We start from the raw sequence: 19,129 nt of genomic DNA, 5'->3' as shown, positions 1-19,129 counted from the left end.
GAGGCTGAGGCAAGAGAATCGCTTGAAACCGTAAGGCGGAGGATCGCGCCACTGCACTCCAGCCTGGACGAAAGAGAAACACTCCGTCTCAAGAAAAAAAAAAATAGGTTTTGGTGATGTTTCTATATTGCTCACTAAGCGATACTCTACCTTTTAATGTTCTTATAATACGCAGAAACACATTTTATTAGGTCTATTGGAAACAGTACTTAATAGCTCTCGAATGAACATTTATATTGTTACCCCACACTGCCTTTTGCTGACCAGTTTTGTCACCAAGTCAAAAGCAGCAGCGTACACGCCGCCTGTACTTAGATTTACGATCCTACTCAGGGAGATCTGTTGCGCTCACGGATTCGCCTTTAAGTACCGCCGCCTGGATGCGAGGCCTTCTTTGTTCTCAGCCCTCCCCGCCATTTTGAAAACAGTAACGTGGCGTCTTCCCCGAGTTTCCTACAACTTCCGTAATCCTTGAGATCCTTACGAACACTTCAAGCTTAAACTAAAAAGGAAAGCCCCACGAGAATTATAAACCGTGCCAATACAGCTTACTCACTGCTATCTAACGCCCTAAGGTGTCCAAGAAAACTAAACGTTAAACATACCAACTACCCCCAAATAGGAAATAGTAACTTTTAAAGCTTTTTGTGCCCAAATCCTAAATATGCGCGATTAACCACGAGAAATTAAACGTTACCTGCAAATGCACACTAGTGCACAATGACTGCTTTTCCAGCAAAAACCTGCAACAGGATAACAAGATGTCCGCTCTTTTACGAAGAAATTGGGCGGCCCTAAAAAGGGCCTTTGGTTGTAAAGAGAAATACTGAGTGGAGTAAGCGGGAGCCTTAACCACCGAAGCCGTAAAGAGTGCGTCCCTGTCGCTTCAGCGCATAGACCACATCCATTGCTGTTACAGTCTTGCGTTTAGCATGCTCCGTGTAAGTGACTGCATCACGAATCACGTTCTCCAGGAACACCTTCAGAACACCACGGGTCTCCTCATAGATAAGGCCAGAAATACGCTTGACACCGCCGCGGCGAGCAAGGCGCCGGATGGCTGGCTTAGTGATGCCCTGAATGTTGTCCCGCAAAACCTTGCGGTGACGCTTAGCGCCTCCCTTACCTAAGCCTTTCCCACCCTTACCACGTCCAGACATGACTAACCAGCTCCCAAAGCCGCTTTCAGGAACCTAAAAAGCGGGGAAAGCAACAGACGCCCTTATATGCAGGGAATTCGGACCTAATTGAAGACTGAAAGCGCGCATACGGGAACTTTGGTCCTGCTTTTTGGTCTCACCCTATGCAGCCCCGCCCTGGATGACGTCACCAACAACTTCATCCTTTGACGTCTGAGCGCGGGTGCCGTGGAGGCGTCTCTCGCAATTGCTGGGAAATAGGATAGGAGTTTTACGGCTGTTTTAACAGCTAAATCAGATTAAAGAAATCAACATGTTTAAATTATTATCAATTGTTTCTTGAGTTGCTTTAGGACAATTGGAGACGAGCTTCGGTCCACAGGACCGAAAGCCTGAGGAGTCCAGCTTTGTCCCCAAGGTCACAGTGACTGGCATTTCTGCTGCCTGCTGTAAAGCACATACGGACCGAAACCTCCTTCGGAAGTGTTTGACAATTGCAAGATTTCACCCTCTCTATCATCAAGCCAAGGGAAACGTAACCAAAACGGTTTTCTTCCCGATGGCGAAGACATGGTAGGTTAGTGATTCGTGGTAGAATTATCCCCCTCCGCGCGGAGGCTTCATTCTATTCCCAGTTTGTTCTCTTCTTTCCCTACTTATTAAAATTTGTAATTGCCATTTCAATATCTAAGTGCCCCTCACAACTGCACCCAGTGTGTGGGTTTCGGGGTGGGTTTTGGGGGGTTTTTTTTTTTTCCTTTTTTTATTTTATTGAGACAGGGTCTTGCTATGTTGCCTGCGGTCGTCTCCCGAAGTGCAGTGACTGCAGGCGTGAGCTACTACAGAGTGACTCTCGCACCTAGCCCACTAGTGTATTGATGTTTACTTTTCTATCCCTAGTTTTGTTTTCTGTTTCATTCTGGTAGACGCCTTTTTCCAAAGTGAGTTGGCAACCTGTGGTAGCCAAAGTATGAAATAGGCAACTTATCGTAGGCTCGCTCTTAAAGTAGGAGGTGGTCTGAGCGCATCGCCTATACGTAGTTAAGAGTATTGTGAGGAAGTCCTGTTGGCGGAGGAGCAGAGTGGCGCAGCGGAAGCGTGCTGGGCCCATAACCCAGAGGTCGATGGATCGAAACCATCCTCTGCTAGGCGTTTTTTTCCCTTGTCTCTTCCGGATAATTTTTTTTTCTAGTTACAATTTTTTTAGGTTAAACAATAATGAAAGAAAACAAAATGAAACCAAGTATTTTTTTAATTCCAGAATTACAAGGATTTCTGAGAAATAATGTGAAACTACAATCTCTGCATGTACCATTTTTATTTTCACGGACACCCAAGTGTTATTAATCAATATTTCATCTCTAAACAGCAAATTTCTCTTGTTGCCAAAGTGCCGTGCCACTGTTGCAGCCAGTTATGACAGTTGTAAGTTAACCTGCAAAGCAAAGAAAATGCTTACATAAACCGAGTGCCAAGGGTGGGGTGGGAGCCCAGGAATGGAGTTTTATATCCTTTGATACATAATTCGGAAAGCACTATTTGCCAAGTAGTTAAGGCGATCAACTAGGAATCCCTAAATCCCCACGCAGATTCTCTGCACCTACGAGGGTCTTAATCTCGGGAAATGAGTTGCATTTTGAGGTGGGTGTGGAGTCTTCATAGCACTGATTGAACTCTGACCTGAGAAAAACATTTCTGCTGACACTACTGTTAAATGTGTCTCTACTCTCTACCGTCCTTTAATATTTCAAATAGAACTATTCACTGTGCTTATTTTTTAAACATCTGTGTGGACTGTTTTATGCTTCTCTCTCTCAGAAAGGATTCCTATTCAGATATTTATGTGTCACATACTGGATTAGGAACTAAGGAAAAAAAAAAAACCTTAAGTACCTTAAGTAGTCTACAGTCTAGATATGCTTTTGTTGTTTTTGTTTTTTGTTTGTTTGTTTGTTTTTGAGATGGAGTCTCGCTCTTGTTGCCCAGGCTGGAGTGCAGTGGCACGATCTTGGCTCATTGCAACTTCCACCTCCTGGACTCAAGCAATTCTGCTGCCTCAGCCTCTCAAGTAGCTGGGATTACAGGTGCCTGCCATCACACCCAGCTAATTTTTGTATTTTTAGTAGAAACAGGGTTTTACCATGTTGGCCAGGCTAGTCTTGAACTCCTAACCTCAAAAACTCCACCCGCCTCGGCCTCCCAAACTACTGGGATTACAGGCTTGAGTCACCGCTCCTGGCCCATATGCTTTTAAACAAATAAATATGTAGAGTGCAATACAGTAGTTCTGTGAAAGGATTGTACACTAAGTGCACTGGGAATAAGGAAAATGGTGCTTGTAGTCCCATGACCACACACGAATTCAGTAATTCACTGGAAGTAATCACATGACTCAACACACTCTCAGTTAAGATTTATTATAGCTATTGACCATTTTTTGTTTGGGTTAAAGAACATGTTTTAAAAATAAAAACAAAAAAGATTAATTATAGCACAGGATACAATGCAAAAAAAGCAGAAAAAATATATATACACAGTTGAATGTAGCTGTTACTATAGGACTGAACAAAGGAGGATGAACGCAGAAATGAAGACAAAGACAAAAGGATTTGTTTAAAAGAAGGGGTCAGGGGGTTCCTTTCTTCTAGAGAACAAGGGCCCTGAGCTTCTACAGCCCTTCATATTTATTAGGTAGAGTTAACAGGGAGGAAGGGGTAACTGTCGGTCAGCTACTGGATGTATCACAGGCTCACATGATTGCTTTCTTTGTTCAACAGACTACAGATGTTCCTGTAGATAACCTTAAGGAACCACGGTGCCTGGGATGTGATTGCCCTCAGCATTCCTTCTGGTGGCAGATGCAGTTGTCAGCTTGCCAACATCCTGCTTTCATGAGAACAGTTTGCTGTTTGCTCATATAGCCTCCAGTGGCATATTGAGTTGGCCATGTCTCTCATTCCTTTGGCCTTCAACATCTCCCCCTTTTTGTTTTTGCATTAATTGAATAAAGGCAATTCCAGGCTGTGCAGCTTTCAATTGCCAGTTGGTGGTACAGCCGATTTTACAGACTATGAACAGAAAACAGAGACACAGTAACATTATTCCTATAATTATAAAAGAGACATTGAGGTGCTGTTTAAAGTAGGTCCAAGGGTTAAGGTTCTCTAAACCTTGCTGGAATTAGGTCCAAGTTTCTACAGAGGGCTGATACTCTTGAGTTTGCTTATTCAAATCAAGAATTTTACTCTGTAAATCATTAATATCGAAAGTAACATTGGATGTAAAAGCCCCTGCAAATGGGCCTTTACAAGTCTCCTTGGATATTCACTTTGATTATATTCCAAGTTAGTTACACAAATATGAGTATGGTTAAAATGACAATGCAATTGCTGCTGCAACTGCAAACTTTGTATTTGTTCTCCTAGCCACAGGACAGTAGTCTTTAACATTGCCACCTCTGTTTGTATTTTGGTGTTAATTTTATTTTGAAGCATCCATGCCTTGTTGGCCATATGCGTCCAATTTTCCACATATTGGGCTGTTTGAATAGAGCTGTGCAGTGCTACTGAAGACACTACAACAGAGGTTATTAGTGTAACTAGGGAGACTATAGCAAAAAATACCATAACTAAGGCTTTACGAGCACAATGAGTGAACTGAGTAAGAAGGAGTTGTACAAAATGTAAAGCAGGGGATAGCCACCCAAGACTCGAACAAATTGACAGGAATCCATAATCTGGGAATGCGACCTGGAATTATTAAGGTGGATATGTTGTGTGTTTGTATCATGCTATGATTTAGGCAGTGATACAGTTGACAGGAGTCACAAGTCAATTGGGTGACGTTTACCAGGAGTTGGTCCTTTATAGCCACCAGAAAGATATAGGGATTAAAAACACAAATTGTAAATTGAGTGGTAATATTTCTTACAAAGGTAACATTAAAACTGTGTTGAGTCCTATTACTATTATTGGATAGTGTCCTGACCCAGATGCTGCCATTCATAAATGGGAGTGCTGACTTCCATATTGACTCCTAAACTGGGCCCCTCTTTCTTTGATTATGCCACCGAGGCAAAGATGGACTGAAGCCTGTTCCATGCCAAGCAAGTTGTGCAGTAGATTGGGATCGAATCCCAACGTGATATAGCAAAGAAATATTAAATATTCACCACCAGTGGCAGTGAAGTTTGTGCCATGAGGTCTGATTCTCATCTCTCCCATCCAAATGACCACAGGGACCCCAGTCAATAATGTCTCCCATTAACATAGACTGTTGGCTGGGCGTGGTGGCTCAAGCCTGTAATCCCAGCACTTTGGGAGGCCGAGACGGGCGGATCACGAGGTCAGGAGATCGAGACCATCCTGGCTAACATGGTGAAACCCCGTCTCTACTAAAAATACAAAAAACTAGCCGGGCGAGGTGGCGGGCGCCTGCAGTCCCAGCTGCTCAGGAGGCTGAGGCAGCAGAATGGTGTGAACCCGGGAGGTGGAGCTTGCAGTGAGCTGAGATCCAGCCACTGCACTCCAGCCTGGGCGACAGAGCGACACAAAAAAAAAAAAAAAAACATAGACTATTGTCTAGCTAAGGGGCTGAGACATGGGATCCTAGGAGGGGGGTGAGAATTATTGAAGGGAGCCCATTCTATATAATCAATACACTTTGGGCGATGGGGCCAGGAGAGATTAGTCAATCCACTAGTAATATTAATAGAGCTAAGGCTTAAGAGGTACATAATTTTTCCATGGTGACTCAACCATGCCTGGGATTGGACTGCAAGGCAACTGCCATTGAGCGACGTATCCTTGGTGATACATAAAGGGAATCCCTCCAATGGGGCGGTGTAATTGATACTATTGTTCTGAGAATCTAATTGTTCTCTGTCGGGGGAGTTAAGGGTCCTGGAGTCCATGCTCACTGATCACGATATACCTCAGGAGGAGTGTTACTCTGGAGTACAAGTCACACTACTCAGGGGTTAGGAACAGATGCCCAATATGTTTTTGCTTCTACACAGGGGAAACACACCGCACAGGACACTGCAGCTAGTATGGCCAAGACCATCGAGTCAGGAGTTTTTGCCTGACCCTGACACTCCAGCATTTTCTCAGCTTCCTGCGTGGTTTTCTTGATCTGTCCCCATGTTATGGGGGTGGATGTCAATGTGACTCCAGTCAGCCCTCGTTCCATTTTCGCATTCAGATTCAACTAGCCTATGGCTTGTACTGGGGAACCGGGCCCATGGTTGCGATCCATGGATCCCACCAGTCTCCTGTTCCATGGTTGCACACATCTGGAGGGCACCTACATGGTTTGTCCATCTCCTGTAAAAACACAAGCATACCCTCATACCCACGTCAGCAAATCCACTGGGCCTTTCCATTGTCCTTCCAGGGATTTCCATAACACCTTTGGATAAACTTGCCTCTTTCCCTCTAACACTTGCCAGTGTCGTTCTGCCGGAGTCTTACCATCCATACCAGGAGTCAAAAAATTTAAAGTAAACAAGGCTAAATGTGATTTTGTTTAAGGTGGTAGCTGGTCTCCTATTCTCCCGTTTTTTCTCAACATACACCATAGTGTTTGATGTGCCCACTCTATAATACCTTGTCCTTGGGGTTGTAAGAAATTCCTGTTTTATGAGTGATTGCCCATAACTGTAAAAACTTTTGAAAAGCACGACTAACATAAGCAGGTCCATTGTCAGTTTTTAATTGTTTAGAGACACCCATATGGGCAAATGATGACAAACAATGCCATCGGACATGGCCAGCAGTTTCCCCTGTTTGATATGTGGCATGTAACATATGGGAGTAGGTGTCTATAGTCACATGAACATAGCTAAGTTTGCCAAAGGCTGCTGTACGTGCAACATCCATCTGCCAGATTTCATCTGGAGCCAAGCCTCATGGGTCGCATCCTTCCATGGGTGCAACACCAGGGACATGCTGACAAGTGGGGCAGGCTTGCACAATAGCTTGAGCTTGGCTGCAAAGCAGATGAAACATAGAAGTAAGGGCAGAGGTGTTTTGATGCAGTAATGTATGGGAAGCTTGGGCTTGTTGAAACACAGAACCAATTAATTTATCTGCTTTATCATTACCTTGAGATAGTGGTCCAGGAAGTTGCATGTGAAAGCGAACAGGAGCAGCACGAGAGCAAATAGCTTGTTAAGTCTCAGAAACAAATTAAGCAGCTCTGGTTCTAGGGTGCCATTAATAGTGACAGTCTCAATGCGACTACCTGCATTTTCAACATAGGCTGAATCACAGACAACATAGGAGATAAAGCTGTGAGCTCTAAAACCTGAATAACTGCCATTAACTCTGAATACTGAGCTGAAACTCCAGAGGTCTTTATTGTTTGAGTATGCTTAGTTACATAAATAGCCGTGCGGCCTTTGTAAGAGCCATCAGTAAAATAAGTCCTTCCACCTGGAATGGGCTTGTAATGAGTAATTACAGGGAGGATAAAAGGGTGAACTTTACAATATTGCAAAATTTTGTCTGATGGATAATGGTTATCTATTATCCCCACAAAATCTGCAAAAGTGATTTGCCGTGCAGCCGACATTTCCCATACTGCGGCCTGTTGTTGGGAATCCAAGGAAACAATAATTTTATCAGGATCACATCCTGTAAGCATTTTTTATGTATGCCTACCTATTGTTATAAGTTGAGTAATTAAAGAAAGATAAACTTGCACAGATTTCACTGTCTGATTGGATTTTAAAAAGCCATTATATTGTCATTACAGATTTGTCTATGAATTGGCCTAAAAATCCTGATGGAGAATGAGGAGTAGGAAGAATAAACAAAAGCAAAGGCTTTTGCGGCTATAGCCGGGAGGCATGTTGTTGCTGAAGGATCTGTTCTACAAGTTGTCACTCAACTTCTCCCTCCTTAGTAAGTTGCTGAGGAGAATGTAATGAAGAATCTCCTTGGAGAGTTTGATAAAGGTGTGTGAGTTGGTAGATGGCAATACCTAGCATCGGGCACAGCCTATTAATATCCCCTAATAATTGTTGGAAGTCATTCAGAGTTTGTACTCTGTCCCTACAGAGAGTTACTTTCTGAGGCTGAACATGTCTTCCAGTAACAATAGTACCTAAGTACTGGTATGGGGAGGTTGTTTGTACCTTTTCAGGAGCTATTTTGAGATTCCATGCTATCAAGGCTAGTTTTATTTCTCTGAATAACTGATGTAACATTTGATCTGTAGGAGCGGCCAAAAGAATATCATCCATACAATGAATGATGTAGGCAGTGGGAAATATATTGCGAGGCTCATTTAAAGCTTTTCCTCCAAAATGTTGACATAACATAGGACTGTTGAGCATGCCTTGGGCTAAAACTTTCCGCTGATAGCGAGAGACAGCCTCTCTTTGATTAATAGAAGGCAGAGAAGGCAAATTGAGGCTTATCCTTTTTGTGTAATGGTATAGTTAAAAAAAAAAAAAACCTTTAAGACCTATTACTACAAGAGGCCAATCTCTTGGAATGGCTGCTAGGGATGGCAGACCTTGCTGTAATGCACCCATTGATTTAATCTGTGCACTTATAGCTCTTAAATCATGTAGCAGTCGCCATTTTCCGGACATTTTTGGATCACAAATACTGGTGAATTCCAGGGGCTGACTCTTCTATATGTTCTGCTTCCAATTGCTCTCTCACTAGCTGATGGAGTTGCATCAGTTTCTCCTGTAATAGGCCATTGATCTACCCACACAAGTTTGTCAGTCCGCCACTCTAGCGGCAAAGCAGTAGGTGGAGGAGAAATATCAATGACCCCTGCCCAAAATCCTGATGACCTAGTCCTTTTCTATCTGTTTTGTCCAGTTATTGATATTGGATCAGGGTTTCCCTGCAGGGGCTTTCCTAAGTCTTTTCCACTCTGATATCCCATTTTCTTTAACATTTTAAATCCTGGATTATCAATAGTTTCATTTGTAAGTCTCATATCGCATGCTATAAGTAAATCTCGGCCCCATAAATTAACAGCTATATTTGCGACATAAGGTTGAAAAGTACATGACTGTCCATCCGTTCTGAGACAGGATAAAATCTCAGCACTCTATTGAACACTTTGAGCTTTCCTAGTCCCACTAGGGATGTAGAAGTTAATTGCAGGGGTCAAGATGGTGGGCCAATAGTGTTTGGATATTACTGATGCATCAGCTCCCATATCCATAAGCCCATAGAACTTCTTTCCTTTAATTGGCACTGTACAGGTGGGTTGATTCAATGCTATGCGTTGTGATAGATAAATTTACCACCTAGTTGTCCTTTAAATCCTTGATTCCCTCGTTTGTCCTTTTGTGGGGAAGGGTGCAACTTGCAGGGAATAAGCAATAGTTGAGCAATATATTCTCCCAGTTCAAAAACCCAAAGATCTTGTGACATTACTACTACTTGAATTTCTCCTTCATAATCAGTCAACAACTCCGGGGATCACAGTAATGCCCTGTTAAGATGGCTTTTGCCCAAAATTAATCCTATATATCCTGTTGCCAAAGGTCCTCAAATACCAGTGGGAACCTTCGTGGGTTTGTCTCCTCCAACAAATGTAACCTGTTCTCTGACTGGGAGATCTAATCCTGTGCTTCTGGGTGTTCCTGGGGAGAGGGAATCAATGTTCTTCTGGGAACCCACCCCTGAAACGGGTTGTGGCCTGGATGGGGAATGCCCTCATTGTTTGAGGGGCCCAGATCCAGGCCCCCTTCCTGTTTCCTGACAAAGAGGTGCCATTCTGATGAAATTTTGAGTGGCATTGATTAACCTAATGATTTCCTTTATTACAATGAGGGAAAAGTCCTGGCGTTTTTTCTGTGAGGGGGGAACTGCATTATAAGATCCCCTCTGCCCAGAGGTCTGAGAGCATTCTTTTTTGAAATGTCCAATTTTTCCATAATTATAACATTTTCCTACTTTAGAGCTTGACCTTTGGCCCTTTCTAGATTTGTTTGCTACTAAATTAGCCATTGCTTGAGCCAACATTGTAGAATGATGGAGTTCAGTTCCCACATCCTGACAGGCTTTGAGAAAATTTCCTAAGATCTTTGTACATCTCACAGGTGCCAGAACATGTTTACAATCTGCATTTGCATTTTCAAAAGCTAGAGTCAAAGTAAGTGGTATGAGCAGCAGTATGAGGAATCTGATACCGCACTGCCTCTTGTAATCGTACAACAAAATGTGCATAGGACTCCTCCGACTCTTGCATAACATGTAGAAAAGATTGTACCGAGACTCCTTCCTCTGGAATGGTGTCCCAGGCGGGTTTAGCGGGCAAGGCACACAGCTTGTAAGCAGCGCCTGGGAGTGTCACTTGTTGTAGCAGATCTGAATAAGGGTCATTACCCAGTTTGCATATCCTCTGTAATGTCCCGATGTCCAGCAGCACGATTCTGTCTAGCCTGGTGTGCACACATTTCTAGCCAGTTTAAATTCCATGTCAGATATGCACTAGCAAACAAACAAGTGTGAGCCAAATGCTTTATATCAAAGGGTGGAAAGCACATAGCATCGAATACAGATTCTAGCAATCCTAAAGTATATGGGCTCTGTATCCCATTGTTAACTACACTAGCTTTTAATTCCTTCAACAACTTAAACTCTAGCAAGGTGTGTTCACAAATAAGCTGCTGTGGATTATTTGGATCGGGCCTTACAGAAATAGGAAAAGCACAAGGTCCTAGGGGCTCTCCAGCTATGGCAGCAGCACAGATAATTCTTTGTACTGGGGTCTCTATTTCTGCTACTGAAGGAGGTAGTACAGATGTTTCTGCTACTAGGGGGATGGTACAGGTCAATTTTCATCTTTCCTTTCCTGTTTATCATTTTCAATGGGTGCTGTGGGTGAGACAAAAGATTCCTTCAATTTTTGAGATTCAGAACATGGCTCCTGTGGTCCGGCAGAATAAGAAGGGGACAATGGCAGAAGGACAGTACAGACTAAACCCCAAACAGAGAAAACAGAAGGATCAACTTTGAGACTTTTTTGATGAGCCCGTTTTAATCCTTCTCCTACTGGGTCCCAATTTTCCACATTGAGAGTATCTGTCTGTGGAAACCATGGGTTATATGTAATAAACTCCTGCAGAAGCTTAGTTAGTGTTTGAGAGCTAACCTGAGCATTAAGCAACTGCACATAATGTTGCTCCTCCATAGACAAATTCTGCCCCATGTTACCCTGATTCAGAAACTTCCCGCTCCCAGTACCTCCTCAGGGCACTGACTTTATATCCTCCGCTGGCCAACTCATCCTGGGATTCCTTGTTCATCTAATCAGTTTCACTTTCTCTGCTCCAGCAGACCTTCTTCGTTCAAGTCTCTGTTTGGGCGCCACTTGTGGCTGTTACTGTAGGACTGAACGAAGGAGGACAAACGTAGAAATGAAGACAAAGACAAAAGGATTTGTTTAAAAGAAGGGGTCAGGGGCTCCTTGCTTCTAGAGAACAAGGGCCCTGAGCTTCTACAGCCCTTGTTATTTATTAGGTAGAGTTAATAGGGAGGAAGGGGTAACTGTGGGTCAGCTACTTGATTTATCACAGGCTCACATGATTGCTTTCTTTGTTCAACAGGCTCCAGATGTTCCTATAGCTTACCTAAAGGAACACAGTGCCTGGGACGTGATTGCCCTCAGCATTCCTTCTGGTGGCAGATGCAGTTGTCAGTTTGCCAACATCCTGCTTTCATGAGAACAGTTTGCTGTTTGCTCATATAGCCTCCAGTGGTATATTGAGTTGGTCACGTCCCTCATTCCTTCGGCCTCCAACAGGTGAAGGCTAAAAGGTTTTCTCGTGCAATGTCTTCATTGAGGATACGAAAGCCCTTTCTCTCCAATTGTGAACTGCATGCATGTGTGTAAGCTGTGCTTGCATAGCAAAGTCCACTTGAGCATTAGAGTCAAAGTTGTTAAGGGGACCTAGTCATAGCTACCATGTGGCCAGCCATTTGGAACCAGATACCAGGTGCACATCATAAATCATCATATTTACTTTAAATACGCTGACAACCTAGTTCATAGCAACTCACTACCTGAGATATATAGAATAACATTATTACCCAGTAAGTATGCGAACATACCAATATTTTAGTAAGGGTCATCACCATGGCACTTATCTACAGAGATAAATGAAAACTAAAACAGGGTTGCTGCATTAATTTTGCCCTGGCAATTGTCTAATTCTGAAATGGTGGCAGGTTTTGAGCCAAAACTTGAATCAGTAAGAACTTGCCATATAGCCAAGAAGAGCACTCTAGCAAAAAGAAATAAATACAAGGAAGCAGAATAGTTAAAGGTTTTTAAGGAACTACAAATAATTCAGTGTGATGAAGTATGGAGATGAGGTCATGTGAGGGAGAGGGATTTGGAGAGAAAAGTGGCTATGTTCTGATCACCTCCTATGCACCTGTAGATAGACAATAAATTCTCCTGCCCTAAATAGTAAGAAGGCTTGACACATGACACTCAACACTGGATAAATGAGACTGGCAGAAATTTATTAGTCATATATACTCACAGCCTGGAAGAAGAGGGCACTGCACACCATGCAAGGCCACAGAAGGTTTGCACTCAGGAGCAGTGAACTAGGAGGGGCTGTGAGAGGTAGGGTTTGTAGTCATCAGAGGGTAAGGTGACTCCTGGTTCCCTCCGGAGAATCTAGCTGGCTTGCTTTAACAGTTTGGGAGACTGGCAGTGAGACGAAACCCATTAGGTTGAGGCCTGAGTGAGATGCAGCTGGTCTGGCAGATAAGGGAACTGGCCAAGTAGGGAACCTTTCCTGCTTGTGGGAGTCATAGCTATCAAGACAGGGGAACATGTGGATAAGCATTTTTGGGGAGCCCTGTGAGGGTCAAAAATCTCAAGGCAGCAGTTGAAATTTTAGGTCTTACAATACCTAAAATTGGTCTGGAGTTATGGCAGAACAAAAAGGGAAAGAACAGGTCATAAGGGGGTGAGTATACAAGGCAAACACTTAGATTTTATTTTTCAGTGGGCAACAGGAAACCACTGACCAATTGTGAACAAAGAATATTATTCCAATTCTCTCCTGAGGAAAAAAAGTCTCTGTCCCATTCCAGGAGGTGCAGCAATCAATCAATCAATCAATCAATCAATCAATAAGGGGGGAAATAAAGGAAAAAAAGTCTTTGGCGTTTTCATGTTTGTGATCTGGTCCTTGATTGGTTTATTTTTCAGCAAGTCACTTCTTTTCTAACTTGAGAGAGGGAAAGTTTGGGACTATATATATTTGTTTAAGGCTGACCACTCCACACTAGTCGTCTCCACGTGAATGTTCAATACACAACTTGAAGTAAATGCTGAAACAGATTCTAGATCCCCACCACACACATACACACCCCACCCTCAAAATGCTCTTTCTGAAGTCATTCCTGTCTCAGTAAATGCAAACTGTGTTGTTACAGCAAAAGAAACTGGAGATATATATATGACTTTTCTATTTCTTTCACACCAATGTAATCACAAACCCTTCAAAACATACCCAGAATTCAACCACTCCTCGATACTTCTACAGACACTACCCATAATGGTTTATGGGTCTTCCAAATATTGCAATAGCCTTTCAATCTTCTCCAGGAAGGAGGAAGAGAGAGAGAGAGCAACAAAGACTTTTGTAGAATAGAAGAATCTTGTTAAATAGTTATCACATTGGCTGGGCGCGGTGGCTCACGCCTGTGGATCACCTCAGGTCAGGAGTTCGAGACCAGCCTGGCCAACACAGTGAAACCCTGTCTCTACTAAAAACACAAAAATTAGCTGGGCATGGTGGTGGGCGCCTGTAATCCCAGCTACTTGGGAGGCTGAGGCAGGAGAATCGCTTGAACTGGGAGGTGGAGGTTTCGGTGAGCCGAGGTGGCACCACTGCACTCCAGCCTGGGCTACTCTGTCTCAAAAATAATAATAATAATAATCTCACATTGGAGATGATTGCAGAATTCAAAAATAAGTGAGAAATTCAGCATATTTTTATTGAACTATTTGTCAGATGTTTTTCTATGGATAGGGAAAGAAAGACTATGTAAAAGGCCCAATTTCTGTGCACCAGAAGCCGCTATATTTGCTAATCAAGAGAAACCAAGACTCATCACAAATGAGCCAGGAGAACCATTATTCCCAGTATCTGGGGTTTAGGAAAATTAAGAAAATGTCTTATATGTAGACTGTTGACATTATCTTCAAATAAAGTACTTGACTTCACAGAGAGTCACTGACAGGCTTGAAAGAAGCCACCCAAAATAGAACTTTATATGCTATTATGGGGTCAAGAGATCTACAGAACATTATAAATTCTATATATTCTCTGTAGTATGATGCTAATGCATTACATTTTTGTGTTGATTCATCCATTAAATGTAAAAATTGTTAATAAAAATTTTTGCATTTCTATTTCATGTTCCTTCACTTCTTAATATATGGGAACTTCAAAAAATGGTAATGGCTCTAGTCCGCTCGGCACTCCTGAGAAACACCAAGGAAAGTATTTTCTTTCCTTTCTAAACAGGACCATATCACGAAAAGTGCTCTGATATCACATTATCACAATCAGAGAAAGTACCAGAACAACATGGGAAGGAGATAATTGTCTCTGGAGTCTGCAGATAGCCATGCAGGATGGCGAGAAAGACCTTGGTGCAGATGTTGCCTTGCGGTGAAACTGCCTTCCAGATGCAGTTTTCTTAACAACTGTCTGGGCCGACCCTGCAAGAACCTAGAGCCTGTAAATGATAAATGTAGATGAGCATCATAGGGAAGAAACCTTGAATAAGCTTATTTTAAAATATCCTTCGATGCATTCACTATGCAAAATTTCAGCATCTTTTAGATGCCATAAACCCCACTTCTTCTGCCTTGGGAGTCATAGAACAAACGACTTTTCTCTCCAAGGAGTAGTCATATTACCACAAGACTGAAATAATTGTCGATCCCAACCATTTACAAATCCCGATTCTGTGGCCCTAAATATCCCACGTAATCTCAAGTTTTCATTTTCTAATCCGCGAAGACAGGGGCGCTGCGGATGCCAACACGAGGAGCGGGGTTGAGGGAGAAGTTCCTTTTATTTTCTAAGTATTGCAGCAGCAAAGTGGTCACAAAGGACCACGTGGCCTAATGGATAAGGCGTCTGACTTCGGATCAGAAGATTGAGGGTTCGAATCCCTTCGTGGTTAAGTGGGGTGCGTTTTGGGGACCTGAAAATTCTATTACCCATTTCATTGCAAGAAAAAAATAAAAAATCATCCATTTTATGGGTTTTCTGAATCATTTTTTTTCCTCCTTCTTCCTCCTCTCCTTTAAAGGGAATAAGGAGACATTCTCAAAGGCCTTAGGAGAACAAGTGACAGAGTGAAGAAAGACTGGAAAGTCAAAACTGAAATACAGCCATCCAGTATTTTGGAGCTGTCAGGTTCTCCCCAAGTTTGGATTTTAAGCACTTGTGTTTCGGTTTTGTAGGCTTGGATTCAATTCAAGGATTGAATTCCTTAAAAAAAAGAAATTCAGATCTATAAGCCAAGCTTTCTCAAACTGTAGTGTCTCAGACTAATGCCAGACCCCAATGGCTATCACAGTAGGAAACTTGTTGCTTCCTCTGATTTAGCACTAGGTCAAAACCTCTTCACACTTCACACTTCTTTTTTAGTCTAAGTGCACGTGTGCTAAGGAGTTTTGGCAGCTGCTGAAGCCTATGTTACTGGTTCTTATTCTCTATTTTAATTTTTTTTGTTTTGGATGTGTTGCCATCAAAAGGATGAGAATAGCTAATATTGAATTTTATATTACAAAGCAAAAATATCAAGGTAATTAAAATAGCGCAACTGGTTACAGTGTGTGTGTGCAAACAGGAAAAGACAGGGAACACACCTGTGCAAAATACATAAAAACACATTTTGTATTCCTAAATAACATTTTGTGTGCCTGAATTTAATAATAATTTAGGATTAAGGAAAAGTAATTTCCAATTGCTGACATCGTGATGAAACATAAGACATTTGACTCCATCCAGATGAGATCATTGATTCAAATCACATGGAGTCTATAAGTTTGTTTCTAGGTCAAAGCTAAGAATATTAAAACTAGTAATAATTACCTCTCCCTGTCCCCAGCTTCTTCCTTAGCTGTTTGATTCTGGTTTCCTCTAGTCATCTGTAGATTCCAAATTGTATAAAAAATGTATGGATTGAGCATTGGTTACCAGACTTTGAAATTTATTGGATTAAAAAGTGTCAATGTCCTAATGTCATGCAAAACCATGTTCTCCCTTGTTAATGGCAAAACCCACCATTTGCACTGAGCATTCTTTTATAAACTAGAGAAAGTATATAACCTCAAAGAAGAGTAACCTTTTAAAATGAATACAGTGATACTTGAGAATTACATACCCCACTTTTTTTCTTGATTCTAAGACCAGGAAAAAGCTTCCTCCTCTCTCTCTGATGAGTATTTAATCCTGTGTACCAGAGGATGAACAAGACTTTTTCCAGGGGCCCCACAGCCTCCCTGAAGCATTTAATGAAAGTGGAAATTCTGATGCAAGAACACAAAAATTTGCCTGTCATAACTCTTTTTCTTTTCTTTTTCTTTCTTTTTCTACTGCACTGAGAGCAAAGAATACCAAAAGGAGGAGAGAGCCTTTCTAGACTGGGAGTGCCAAAAGGGAGAAAAGTGAAAAAGATAGGGAAATGTGTGGACATCCTGAGTCTTAAATGGTCACTGGAATTTAGGAACTTGTCCCAAATCCACCAAAATAAAAATATATGCACCCTTTGATGAATGTGCAAGCCTTTCTGCTTTGAGAGTGGGATTCAGGAAAAAAAAAAAAAAAAAAAAACATAAAAAACATCTTTTGAAGGTGAATTAAAAAAAAGAGACTGGAAGAAAATAAATCAAGAAGAAAGATTTCTAGATGTGTATCACAAACACTGGGAGTTGCGTCCAGTTGCACAGGGGATTAAGAGATTCATGAATTTAATAGAGTAGCCCCCCTTATTTACAGGAGTTATGTTCCAAGACCCCAGTGGATGCCTGAAACCTTGGATAGTGCTGAACTCTATATACACCATGTTTTTTCCTATACATACACTCGTAAGATAAAGTTTAATTTATAAATTAGGCATTTAAAGAGATTAATAGTAATAACTAATAAAATAAAACAATTATAACAATCTACATACATTAATAAAAGTTATGTGAATGTGAGCTCTCTGTCTCTCAAAATACTTTATTGTACATTACTCACCTATTTTCAGACCACAGTAACAAAAGTACACAAAAACTCATGTCCTTAAGAGGTTTGGAGTTGAAGGAAGAGAGGCGGAGGCAACACAGAAAACACAAAATGAATAAGTAGATTATATAAGTAAATTATACTTTACATAGAAGAGATATGTTCTGAAGCAGTTAAAAACTATGCCCCTCTGGCATAGTGACTATTTTGAGGTAAAGGCACTTGAAAAATAGCAGGTGCAAGAATATCACTCTGACTCTCACTCTGTTTCTTAAAAGCAGAAGATTAAATTCCTCTGTGAAATAAGTCCCCCCTAAACTAGAATGAAAGTATCATTCATTCTAATTTGTAGGGAAACTGAGGCTGAGGGAAATCTGTGTAAACAAATCTTGTTAAATGAGCCTTTATCCTCTCAGCCACTTCTCTACCCAAGTAAGTACCCAAGCCCAACCCCCTTTGCGGTGTTACATTTACATAGTTTACCACTTTCTATTTCAGCATGTAGGTGTTCCACTCTCACTGTGCTGTAGTATCTTCATTTTCCAATGAAGGCTCTTGTGCCACAGAAAACTTGTATTAAACAAATTCGTATGGTCTTTTTGTATTAATCTGCCTTACATCAATTTAATTCTCAGGTTCAGTTGGAGAAATTGTAATAAAAATAGAGGTAAAATTTTGCCTCCACTACAGTTCAAAAACATAAAAATTGTATTACATATTTTTATGATGTAGGGTCTCACTTTGTCACCCAGGCCGGAATGCAGCGGTGCAATCATGGCTCCCTGCAGCCTCAACCACCAATCCTCCTGCATCAGCCTCCCAAGTAACCAGAACTACAGGTGCGTGCCGTCACATCCAGCTAATTTATTTTTTGTAGAGACAGGGTCTCGCTATGTTGCTCAGGCTTATCTTGAACTCCTGGACTCAAGCAATCCTCCTGCCTCAATTCCCAAAGTACTGGGTTACAGATGTGAGCCAGCATGCTCAGCCAAAACCATAAAGATTTTTATTATGACTTGCAAGGAGCAAAGACTATGTTTCAGTCAGCTATTGCTCCATTAAAACACACACACACACAAATGCTTAAAAACATATAACAATAAGCATCTGTGTGTGTCAACTGAAGGTCAACAACTCTAGGCCAGAGTGTATGAATGGCTGTACCTTAAGATGTAAGTACACTTCAGCTTACCTCCTCTGCGCTTCACAGTAGGAACTCTAGTTAGTTCAAAGCACATTCTTTCTGGGGCAAAGTGTGAAAAGACAGCAGCTACCCAAGGGAAAATTTCTCTCATGAAGATGGCAGAGGTGCATATGGACACCCAACTCTGCAGGCATATTTAAAGGCCCTAATTGACTCATCCCTGCTAACATCACATTGACCAAAGTCGTTCTCATGCCCAAGGCCAAAGTCAAAGTGATATGGAAATATATCACATCTCTTTGGGAGGAATTGCAGAGTTGTTAGGCAAAGGGCTTAGATATGGAAAGAAATGAAGAATTTACCAAACTTACAAATTAACCTATATCTTGAGGAAGAGAAAAACAGCCCCAATAGCCAGAACTGGTCTGACATTAACAGCTAGGACTTGGAGTTGCTAGGAGCTGGCCTGGCTCTCACAGCAAAGCTCTGGTCAACTCATATTGGGTATAACCAATCTCAAAAAACACCAACAGGCAAGGACACTTTGTGGCCATTATGCCTTGAGATAAAAACAAGACAATTCATAATTGTGGTGAG

At 41.8% G+C, this 19,129-nt stretch overlaps 2 protein-coding genes and 2 non-coding genes across 4 annotated transcripts in view; 2 read left to right on the top strand and 2 right to left on the bottom strand.

Moving 5' to 3' along the window:
* The window catches only part of LOC105529318 (histone H4), a 6,406-nt gene extending 5,217 nt beyond the window's left edge, over window positions 1-1,189 (bottom strand). The window contains exon 1 of the mRNA XM_011966429.1: window positions 698-1,189. Coding sequence (XP_011821819.1) covers window positions 849-1,160 — 312 coding nt within the window. The 5' untranslated portion in view covers window positions 1,161-1,189 and the 3' untranslated portion in view covers window positions 698-848. The remainder of the gene's footprint in view (window positions 1-697) is intronic.
* The window catches only part of LOC105529365, a 51,666-nt gene that overhangs the window by 14,596 nt on the left and 17,941 nt on the right, over window positions 1-19,129 (bottom strand). Inside the window, 2 exon segments of the mRNA XM_011966492.1 lie at window positions 854-1,193; window positions 1,301-1,389. Of these exon segments, the coding sequence (XP_011821882.1) occupies window positions 854-1,193; window positions 1,301-1,389 (429 nt within the window).
* On the top strand, window positions 2,216-2,287 carry TRNAM-CAU. Its single transcript has one exon. It is a non-coding gene; the product is annotated as a tRNA-Met (tRNA).
* TRNAR-UCG lies at window positions 15,262-15,334 on the top strand. Its single transcript has one exon. It is a non-coding gene; the product is annotated as a tRNA-Arg (tRNA).

Source organism: Mandrillus leucophaeus, unplaced genomic scaffold, assembly GCF_000951045.1.
Source record: "Mandrillus leucophaeus isolate KB7577 unplaced genomic scaffold, Mleu.le_1.0 Scaffold760, whole genome shotgun sequence".
NCBI classification, from domain to species: domain Eukaryota; kingdom Metazoa; phylum Chordata; class Mammalia; order Primates; family Cercopithecidae; genus Mandrillus; species Mandrillus leucophaeus.
The sequence above is the reverse complement of the archived record's forward strand: the minus strand, read 5'-3'. Positions and strand labels throughout refer to the sequence as shown.